A 12092-nucleotide genomic window follows, 5' to 3' on the forward strand; every position below is an offset into this window, starting at 1 on the left:
TCAAAAGACTAACTGGACATGATAGATTACAAATCGTAGCTTTGTATAATAAAAGAAGTCACCGTTACATGCAAAGACTTTAGGATCTATACTCAAGAACAGTTTGGATGACCTAGGATATCCAGACAAAATATTCTGCATCATATTCTACCCTTTCTATACTGTTGAGCACCAAAACCACAGAAATGCGTAGAAAAAACTCTATAATAACGCTTGGAAAAATTCCGGCTTCAAAGGGTTAAACTCACAACGGTTCTAGAACTTTAGCTACCTACTACGAAACCTTTTTTCCGAATAGTATTATCCAATATGAACCATTTTCCAGAAAACCATTCCCTAGAATTCTTTACCTACGGAAATCTTAACATCCTTCTTTACTCAAAGATTTCTATGATATAGTTATCTTGGGAATGTCACAGAACACTCTCGTGAGTTGTGAGTCACAATCCTTACTAGTAGGTCACATTTAAAGTTTTTCGATTCATTTTGAGTGTAATTAACCGAATGAAAAGTAATATGGGAAATATCTGAGTAATAAAAAAGTGCAAACTTTGCAACGACACGTCTTTTGGTGTCGATTCCAAGGTGAGGAAAACCAAATGTACAAAATGCATAGAATAAATACAAAATTAAAGAAAACAAAACTTACAGCATCAATGTCACCACCCTTATCTACACTAGTCGCTCTAAGCTTTTCAATCATTAATTTAGCCTTCTCACTCATTTCCTTATGCCGCAAAAGAATTGTCTAGAAGAAAAGAATCAAAAAACAAATCCAGAAAAAAATCGAAACGAAAATAAAAACCCAAATCAACTCCAAAATGAAAAATAAACCAAATCACCAAAAAAAATCAAATTGTAAGACATTATTTATAGCATGGGGACTCACGTTTGTCATTGCCGAATCCAGCACTGGCGCGCTCTGTTCCGCATCCTGTTCGCTGTTTCTCGTCGTCATATCACATCCTCCCGCCCTCAGCATCAGTTTCGCCTTTCCGTTCAATTCCGCTGTATTATTATTGATACTATTGTTATTGATTGCACTGCTGCTATTGCTAATATCATTCCCGCCACCGACACAAACACCACCACCAACACCACGTCCACCGGCATCGTCGCCGCCGGAACTATTACTACTACTACTACCACCACCTACGCTGTTGCTACCGTTCTCGGTGCCCGCAACAGCAAACGTACCGTTGGGCAGCAGCGGGCCGTTTCCGCCGTCGATGGCGGCCGCCGGCGTTCCAAATGTTAGCTTCTCTTTGGTAGGCGAAAGCACCTTCCCGAGCAGGGCCTTCGAGTTGGCCAGCAGTTGCGCTTTGCTGGCTTCCCGCTTCAACGGATCGTCATCCTTCGGGGTGATCATGTCGTTCAGGTTGAGCAGGTCTTTGGTCAGTTTGTCCGATTTGTAGTTGCCGATCACGTAGCTGGAATCGTCCGAGGTTTCACCTGAGGGGGGGAGCGGGTAAAGTGGATTTAGAAAAAAGTGATTGATAAGCAAGTGGTTAGTTGTGAAATCGCAATTTGATATATACTGAAGCATTATTTTAATGATGAATTTTGATTTTTAGTAATGACTGAATGCGATGATGAATGATTTGATTAAAAATTTGAATTTATCAAACGAAAACAAAGCTGATATGCCGTTGATAAACAAAACCACAATTATTATATTGGAATCATCTGCTTGGCTATTACACTTCCTTGAATACCGTTACAAGCAGTACTCTGAATGGACAAAGACAAGTTTCATCTAATTCCCGCCTAGGTAAGTACCGACCAACAATGATCGATTTTATTCTTGCACTTCGCCTAACGCCTCATGGCCAATTTGGTATTAACCCATATCCGCCCAGCGTCCTATTTATAGGACAGATGCCCCGAACGCCCAGCGTCCTATAAATAGGACAGTCCTTTGGATGTAAATATCTCCAGAATTATGCAAAATTTTAGAATACTTTCTTCAGAGAAGATGTTCTCCACACCCATACCTTGCTCATAGTGGACAACATAGTATGTGACTGGTTCACTAGGTGGCGTAAACGATGTTGCAAAGAATGCATATTGTCACGATCTGTGAGCATCATTTCCAATGCGAAAAAAAGTTATTTCCCTGGAATCTTGACAATGGGAAATAATTTACAGTTCATTTCTTCGGCAGAGTTGTAAATCAATGCATACAAAAGTCGATGTATGTATGATTGCATGTTTATATGCTTGTATGTTTATATATTTGTATGTGTATATATTTGTATGTTTGTCTATTTGTATGATCATATGTATGTATGTTTGTATGTATATATGTATGCCGGAACATAGGCATAACTCTGAAATGCGTCAAGAAATTTCAGTCAAATTTGGTATACACATTCCTTAGGATGTGGAGGTGGTAGCAAGGATATTTAAATCCAAGATGGCGGCTTAGGATCCAAGATGGCGGTCAAAACTCCAGAATATATGCTTTTTAACGACAATGCTGCTTCGGATACAATGCAATATGGGTATCTATCGATCGGGCTTCACAAGTAGAACTCAAAAATGAATATCCGACGCCATTTTGAAATCAAAGATGGCGGGCCATATCCAATATGGCGGCCATGAAATGGCAGCTTGATCTATGGTATGATCTGCATGGTATTCAATATGGGTATCTATCGATCGGGCTTGATAAGTAGAAGTCAAAAATCGATATTTTACGCCATTTTGAAATCCAAGATGGCGGACCATATCCAAGATGGCGGCCACGGAATGGTAGTTTGAGCTATGATACCATGCAATATGGATATCTATCGATCGGGCTTGATGAGTAGAAGTCAAAAATCGATATTTTACGCCATTTTGAAATCCAAGATGGCGTACCATATCCAAGATGGCGGCCACGAAATGGTAGTTTGAGCTATGATACCATGCAATATGGGTATCTATCGATCGGGCATGATAAGTAGAAGTAAAAAATCGATATTTTTCGCCATTTTGAAATCCAAGATGGTGGACCATATCTAAGATGGCGGCCACGGAATGGTAGTTTGAGCTATGATACTATGCAATACGGGTATCTATCGATCGGGCTTCACGAGTAGAAGTCAAAAACGATATTTGATTCTGTTTAGAAATCCAAGATGGCGGCCCATATCCAAGATGGCGGCCACAGAATGAGAGTTTGAGCTATGAAACCATGCAATATGGGTATCTATCGATCGGGCTTCATGAGTAGAACTCAAAAATGAATATCCGACGCCATTTTGAAACCCAAGATGGCGGACCATACCCAAGTTAGTGGCCACGGAATGGTAGTTTGAGCTATAATACCATGCAATATGCGTATCTAAAGGGTAGATGGTAGGGTAGCGGGTAGGATAAAAGGTGGAGCAGACGGTCGGGTAGAGGGTTTGGGTAAATGATAGAGTAGAGGGAGTGGAGTAGAAGGTTAGGGTAGAGGATAGGGTAGACGGTAGGGAGAAAAGTAGGATAGAGAGCAGGTTTGAGGGTAGGAAAAATGTTAGGGTAAAGAGTAGGGTAGACGGTACGATTAAGCACAATATAGACTAGAGGGTACGGTAAAGGATAGGGCAGTGGTTATAGTAGAGGATAGTTTAGAGGGTAGGGCAGAAGGTTATGATAGAGCGTAGGATAGAGGGTTGGAATAGAGGGCAAAGAAGTCAGTAAGGTAGAGGCTAGAGAATAGGGTGAAGAATTGAGGTGAGATTAGATGAGCTGAGGTTCTTTTTTGAGACCCCTTCAGGAATTCTTTCCAGGATTTCTTCAGGCATTCCTTTCGAGAATCTTCTCAGGTTTATTCCCGAGATTCGTTCGGATATTACTTCCGAGGTTGCTGTATGGATTTCTCCGGAGTTCTCTTCAGGGATTTTTGCAGGCGTTGTTTTGGAATATCCTGGAAAGATTCTGTTGGTTATTCTTTTTTGCATTCTTTCAGGGATTTGTGATGGAATTCCTTCAAAGATTCCTTCCATGATTCCTGCTTTTATTCCTTAAGGGATCCCTCCCGAAAAGAAATGTAAAAAAACATGTTTCTTCCGAGATTGTTTTCAGGCAACCCTAGATCATAGAGACATCTTCTATGGTTCTTGCAGGAATGCCTGCTCAGCTTCTGTCATTCCTGTCATGATCTCTCTAAGAAATACATCAGGTATTCTTTACGGGATTACTTCAGGAATAACTTCAGGGATTTCTGCCAGAATTGCTTTAGAAAATTATGAAAGGATTCTTTCAGAAATTTTACCCAGCATTCTTTCACGGATTTCTTCTGGAAATACTTCACTGATACATTTTAGTATACTTTCAAAGTGTTCTGTCGAAACATATTCAGAGAATCTTAATGGAGATAAATCCCGAGATCCTCGCTCGGCATTTATACAGCAATTCCTCCCGGGATTTCATCTGTGATTATTTCAGGGATTCCTACCAATCTTTCAGTTGAGATTCCCTCAGAACTCTACCAGATATGACTCTCAGAATTCCTTCTGTATATCCTCCCGTGATTTATTCGGGGATTTCACATTATCTTTTCGATGTAACTTTGATAGTGCCCAGAATAACACATAAAATTCACATATTGTTCACGAATAACTAATCATGGAGTAGTACAAACATAAGAGGAGAAGCCGTGTAGAGTATATCTGGTTGAAATTTTATATCAAAACATGGAATGATGATGAACCTGGGCGTGTTAGTAGAATACCTGTAAATACGAGACATCGAAGACGACCATATAGTTGAGGTCGAAATACGTATCTGTCATAGGAGACAAATAAAATGGAACAGTACTTAACACGATTTTCTTTTTTAAATATAAAAAACTTCTGAAAAGTTTACGTATGGTGAGTACGTAAAGAGAGTTTGCGGGGTGCTGAAGGAAAAACTCAATTATTTTATTAGAAATAATTATCTGTGTAAAATCTTACTTCTAAAATATTTTAACGTTTGCTTATGCCACACATAGTGAGCTCACTTTATTTGATTTGTTAAAAAAAAATGAGAAATGTTGAACACTGCTGTCGAAACTACATGAAATTACAAGAACCATGCATTGCATACTTTTAGGCGTTTATCGGGTTACATTTCTGCCCCAATTAATAAGTCCTTTTTCTTTTGTTTTTGGTGGTTATCATCTCTCTCACTTTCAACAGTGTAATTTCCCACATGGCTTGGTCAGCCAAAGCAAAATCAAGAAATTGACATTTGTAAGGTGCTACGGTCACCCTTACCGTATTCGGTCGGCCGAGGACCGACCCGTCGAGAGTCCGACTGCACACTAATTGCCATACCAATAAGTGATTGGAAGGCAGTGCCCGAAGCTCTCGACAATTAAAAATAACTTCCTCTCCCGCTTTGACATACATGTGCACAACAGACAATGTGTTAGATGTTCATCTAATCCCATCCGAAGGGGGTTTGGATTGTGAAAAGAAGATAACCATGTGCGATTGTGGAATCGAGTTCAGTTCTAGGCCTGCTGGCGACGGAGATAGTCGAGTGACTCCGTAGCTTGAAGGAATAGAAGCGCCCGTCTAGCGAATTGGGAGTCGTGAGTTCGAGTCTCACCGGAGTACGTGGATTTCTTTTCATAATTTCAAATCTCAATTTGTTCATCGAGCACATGTTCTGTTGTGCACATGGATGTCAAAGCATTTTCAACAGTGTAATTTCCCACATGGCTTGGTCAGCCAAAGCAAAATCAAGAAATTGACATTTGTAAGGTGCTACGGTCACCCTTACCGTATTCGGTCGGCCGAGGACCGACCCGTCGAGAGTCCGACTGCACACTAATTGCCATACCAATAAGTGATTGGAAGGCAGTGCCCGAAGCTCTCGACAATTAAAAATAACTTCCTCTCCCGCTTTGACATACATGTGCACAACAGACAATGTGTTAGATGTTCATCTAATCCCATCCGAAGGGGGTTTGGATTGTGAAAAGAAGATAACCATGTGCGATTGTGGAATCGAGTTCAGTTCTAGGCCTGCTGGCGACGGAGATAGTCGAGTGACTCCGTAGCTTGAAGGAATAGAAGCGCCCGTCTAGCGAATTGGGAGTCGTGAGTTCGAGTCTCACCGGAGTACGTGGATTTCTTTTCATAATTTCAAATCTCAATTTGTTCATCGAGCACATGTTCTGTTGTGCACATGGATGTCAAAGCATTTTCAACAGTGTAATTTCCCACATGGCTTGGTCAGCCAAAGCAAAATCAAGAAATTGACATCTCTCTCACTTGTTTAGAGCTGCATTTTATCTATACGGATCAGAATATAACGACAGCGTAGAAGTTGTGCTGAAATAGAACTCGAGAAAATTATCAGATAGGGTGACTGTACCAATTATGGCACTACCTAAGGAAAACTATTTGTACAAAAATAACAAGAAGACCAACGAATGCCACCAATATGTTAAAAGATAGTTTTGTGTCCATACTTTGCAGGAAAAATATAAAAACGGAGCCAAAACTACTTTTAGTATTTATTACAGCGTGTGCCAATGATAGGAACCCTGTACCAGTTATGGCTACATTTTTTAACTTCGGTTCCTTTTCGCACTATTTGCATGCATTTCTTATGGGATTAGCCATAATTGGTACACTATGGCGAAAAAGGGTGCAAGGAAGCCGAAATTTTAAGGAAAATGATTTATTTCTACCATAATTTGAGCAAAATGTGTACTTTAAATGAGTGCAACCATCTTTTGTGAACGTGATCTGTTGTTCACATTTTTTTTATTGTTGATATATATCGTTAAAGGGTAAAATCAACTATGGCGAAGAATTGGTACTATAGCCATAATTGATACACTTACCCTATTGAGGACCTACAATAAAGAATTTTTTTGGAACTACACCATAGACTTCCATTTTTTTCATCAAATCATGCTTATTTTATTGGAACTTGACCTTTGATAATAAATTTATTTGAAGATTTAAATTGTGAGACACCTTGGGCGTTAACGGGTTAATAGCTAATTTGCAAATTAGCTTCCATAACACGTTAAAAACATTGTAAAAGAACTACAACTTCTTTATATAGGGGAACTTACGTATTTTCGGCAGTTTTGTTTCCTTCGTCATTAAGGGGTTTTATGAAACTTGTTGGTCTCAGAGTTGGCCTCAAATCCTTCCCAACCAAGCCGAGTTATATGCCCAAATTTCAGGCAATTCGGCCCACAAAAACCCCTGATGACGAAGAGAACAAACCTGCCGAAAATACCCTTCGTCACCCTACATAATAAGATTGAATAATTGTCTCTTTTTCCGTCAAGACCACGTCTATTTCGGGCACAACCTGAATTCAATTTCCGGCACAGCTTCTACGTAACAAGATGGTACACAGGATGGTCAATTGTTTGACCGTTAGTGTTTATCGATAAGTCGGTAAAATTAAGATACTTCGGAATTCAAATCAAATCATGTGTTCAAAGTACGATTGAGCAAAATCTTTTAAATTGGGATAGATGTAGCTTTTGAATATAGACCAAAATATTTCAATTCATATTTTTGCCCTCCAGATCATAATAGGCCATCACAGTGCAATGAAGAAATATTTCGCTGTTGTTGTGAAATGCAATGTTTCGTATGCAGAAAATCCACGCACACATTTGATTGCATCCGCATTAGGCGAAGACAACTATAAACAAACATTTTACCGACTACAAAAAGCGATTGATTTGATTAGTTGAACAGCTGAAAACCAACTTTGAAGTGCCACAGTGTGAGGTTTGAATTGAAGGTTGGTTCAACAAGTAAATCTGGCGAAGTGAAAATTGAACGCTGATGAAGAACAATTCCTCTACCTAGCTGCTGGTTTGGTGCGGTTGCCTTCATAATACGCAAAATGAGAAAAGTTTGAAGTTGTAAGTGGAATGAAACTGAAATTTTGCGTAATTATTCGATTAGTAATACTGCCCACTCGCAAAACAGTCCCATATGAATAGTAAATCCAGCAAAAATGGGACTGTTATGCGAGTGGCGTTAGTATAAGGGCTGGTTATTGATAGTCTACATCTTTTACTTCCATCTTATGAGTCATTGGCAAAGGTAAGCTGGAATGTCTGTAATCATGGGCTATTCTATCTAATATGACGGGAATTAGCGCATACAACGAAGTAAATTTGTACCCTATATGTATCAGGTCTAATCCGATTACTGGCTGACGCCCTGTTCTACGTGATTCTTCTGTTCACTGCATTCCGTCTTCGATGTTTCTGAACTTCCTCACTTTCAAGTTCTTGCCTTCCTTCAGTTGTCACACTCCTGCTACCACTTACTACCAAGGAGTCCGCTCTGATCATCCTCCTTGCTTCTGCAATTCCCATTCTCAGGGAATCCAGATATCATGCCGGTTTGGAGTTGAACCAGCCCCGGGCTGAAAATCTCTCTAATAAAGCCAATAATAATAATAATCCCTCCCGGCTATACCGCAAACTTTTGCCGATGATATCGTCCTGTACTCAATTGCTGCACGTGTTGCCATAAGCCAAAATGTGCTTGTGAGCTTCAATCTCTTCCGCTTCAGTCGCAATGCTGCCGTCCAGGCCGAATCTCCTCCATACCTAAGTATCGAAGATAACACACTCACTAGAAAACGCCTATTGCTACTTCTTGCACCTCCGATGTCCGGCATGATCCTGGATAGCGCGCTGACTACCATCGCCGCCTTTTGACAAGTATAATCAACGTAGCTGTTGAAGTTCCACCGATCATCAGCCATAACACTTCGATGGCATATATGCCCTCCAACGCTGAACTGCTAAACTGTTTTGCAATTGCTGATGATCATCACTGCCTTAATCTTGTGATAAACTAATTGCAGCTTGACGAGACTCATCCAAGTCTCGATAATAGAAATCGTCTCCACCGTCACTTCTTCTGGACTCTCGGTTGTTATCGCTAGGACGACGTCATTCATGAAACCAACGAACTCCCCTCCTCTGAACAGCATTATTGTACATCCTGTTCCACAACGTTGGACCAGTGCACAGTGATGCGTTGCTGAACAAAAGCCAGCCAAAACCTCTTACCCAAAACCATCAAAAACATATGAAAATCATGAAATCTATCGCAAGTTTTCGCAAAATAAATCATACACCAATCGAAACCATTGGTCTTAGGCTTACAAAATCGCACAACCACATCGCGGGCGCGCACGTCCTACTATAGTTTTAGATCAATTTTGACTCAAAAATGGGTAATTTTCAAGAATATTGAAGGATAACTCATTTTTAGGCAGCTTTTACACAACTTAAATGCCATACAGATGATCTTCACATATCTACGAACAAAGCCTTCAAAGCAACTATTATAGTTCATGCGTTTATTAAAGCACGGGACACTGGCATAGCTGTGAATAAATATTATAGATTTTGTATGAAGGCCATAAACCACAGTCCGTTCAGGAGGCTGTCAAAAATTCTAATTTCAATGAAATATTTAGGAATCTGACAAATTTATTATATCTACGTGAAAAGCATTTTCATTTTTTAGGTTTCGACCGCCCTCGCACCACTGTGCAGTGTGGCGCCCTGTGGCATTCCCGACGTGACTATGACATAGCGCAACATTTTTTTGTCTCAAGAGCAAACTTATGTGTCTCTGACAGCTTTTGGGCCGCTGAATCCGAATCTGGGCTCAAATTTGCTCCAGCACGTCACAATTTTGTTTATTTGTTTATTTGTTTTTACTATCAACAGGCTAACTTATGCCCTAATGATATTGGATCTACATTTTGAGCTATACCTCAATTTATAGGGCAAAATATGCGACTTTGAGCTTTTTTGACTGCAAGCCATTAAGCATGGACATATTTTTTAACGATAAATTGGTCAATTAACATCTAAATTATCGACTCATGCAAAATATTTCGTTTTACCAAATCAAATTTGATAGATTTAAGCATTTATGTCAGTAGAACTTGCATGCAACTTTTGGAGGGTGACTTGTATGGGAAATATCGTACCTAACATAAAATGCTTAAAACAATTAAATTCGATTTGGTAAAACGAATTATTTTGCATGAGTCACTAATTTAGATGTCAATTGTCCAATTTATCCTTTGATTGGTTAAAAAACAATATTTCCTTGCTTAATGCTTCGATTCTCGGTCGGTCCAGGATCTTTTCGTAAAGGAAATTTCCTTGACTTCCTTGGGCATAGAGTATCTTCGTGCCTGCCACATGATATACACATGCAAAATGGTCATTGGCAGAGGAAGCTCCAGTTAATAACTGTGGAAGTGCTCATAGAATACTAAGCTGAGAAGCAGGCTTTGTCCCAGTGAGGACGTTACGCCAAGAAGAGAGAGAGAGAGAGAGAGAGAGAGAGAGAGAGATATTTACTCGGAATCAAAAACATTTTTCTTCTAGCATATTTTTCCGAAACTACTCCTGGATAAACGACTATGTTTTGGCTACTAGTGATTTCGATTGTATGTACATTGCATTATTTTTTATCGGCTGATGGTTTGTTTTCAGTCCTTCAGAAATCTTTTAGGCGATTCCAAAAAACCTCAATAACTTTGTGAAAATTAAACCAAATCGTATCAAAATTTCACAGCACATAGTTTAAATAAAATACTTTCAAACTTATTTATCCAAATAAGGCTGTTGTTAACATATTTTTATTAATGCAGCTTAGTATACACAACAGTGACATGGGGAGGCTTGATCCCTCGAGGATTACACACACATTATACATGTGAAAAATAAAATTCTATTCGGAAGCCTCTATTTACTTGGAATTCTAGTCTAGTCCTTATTTTGAAAATACGGCATATCCTTAAAAATTTAAGGAAATCTTACAATTTCAAACACTCCATATTCATCGAAAATACAAGAAAACTCGAAAAGAAAATGAATAGGAAGACTCTGGAATTATTTTCCCTTTAAATAAACCATGTGCTCAAAGGGGGATCAAGTGTCACCTATTTTTTGAAAAATACATGATCAGACATGCCTCCATAAAAACACAGTTTTGAAAACTTCAACAATAATTTAAAGGCCTTCTGTTGTGTATTAACTTGCAATAGATGTTTACCTGCCATTTTGTACGGAAATCGGATCTAGTTCTGTGTTTTTTCTTAAAGTTTCAGGTAAATTAAGAAAAGGGGATCAAGTCTCCCCAGTCTCCCCTATAGCTCGAAATTGTGACGTGCTGGACAAATCTGAGCCCGGATTCGGATTCAGCGACCCAAAATCTGTCAGAGACACATAAGTTTGCTCTTGAGACAGACCAAAAGCTAATTTTTGTTACGCTGTGTGATCGATCCCTAGACCAAATCAATCTAGGTCTAGACTCGGTCCTGGAAATAGCTTTCTAGCACCTTGCACAGGTAGTTGGGGACCCGCATACTGTGCAGAGCTGAAGCAACCGCCTCTCACCTGGCACAGTTAAATGCGGTTTTCACGTCTGTGGTCACCGCAGCGCAATACCGATTACCCCTTCTTTTTGTTTTGCTGTTTCTTTCCGGAACTCGAACTGTCTGTTTGACAATTTACTCTCACGGTGCTCCCCAGACCGTTATTATAAAAAAAAATTCTCCATCCAATCGGTGCCCACCATTCGTTTTCTATGACTATCCTGCATGTCTGGGCAAAATTTGGAAAAAATCGTAGGGCCCATTTTCGAGTTACGCCCTTTTTAAGGGCGTAAACCCCAATATTCAAAGAAGAAATCGAAATATTTAGTACTCAATCATTTTTGAATGATTTTGATGAAATATTTTCATAAAAATTGTATTGCATTGAGTAATAGATTTGTTTAGCATAGTTTTTGTTGAAATTATTGAAGAAAATATGACGCTTTTGTGAGTTGATATAAATAAAAGTGCATTTATATGAAAATATTTGTAACTTCTCTGGTTAAAGTACGCTAAGGAGAACGTGAATGTATATAAACAAAAAATAAATAAAGTAAATGAAGAGGAAGCTCATAAAAAGAGAAACCTAGCATAACATGTGAAAAAGGCCTAAGTGCCTTTTGTAAGCAAACATGTTTCGATCGCTGTAGGGCCCAACTATATCCATCCACGAATATCCGCACCCTTACCGATAGCCTCAAGATTGCTTTATCTGATAAGGGTGTTGGTGT

At 39.3% G+C, this 12092-nt stretch overlaps 1 protein-coding gene across 15 annotated transcripts in view; it reads right to left on the reverse strand.

Annotated features, from left to right (window-relative positions):
* LOC115262740 (EH domain-binding protein 1) overlaps window positions 1–12092 on the reverse strand; it is a 92340-nt gene that overhangs the window by 9413 nt on the left and 70835 nt on the right. For 9 of the 15 annotated variants that reach the window (XM_062842726.1, XM_062842725.1, XM_062842722.1 and 6 more), the window contains 2 exons: window positions 890–1452; window positions 650–748 (listed from right to left, as the gene is read on the reverse strand). In XM_062842726.1, coding sequence (XP_062698710.1) covers window positions 650–748; window positions 890–1452 — 662 coding nt within the window. The remainder of the gene's footprint in view (window positions 1–649; window positions 749–889; window positions 1453–12092) is intronic. The other 6 variants (XM_062842731.1, XM_062842730.1, XM_062842734.1 and 3 more) reach the window with 3 other exon arrangements.

This window comes from Aedes albopictus, chromosome 3, assembly GCF_035046485.1.
Source record: "Aedes albopictus strain Foshan chromosome 3, AalbF5, whole genome shotgun sequence".
Classification (NCBI taxonomy): domain Eukaryota; kingdom Metazoa; phylum Arthropoda; class Insecta; order Diptera; family Culicidae; genus Aedes; species Aedes albopictus.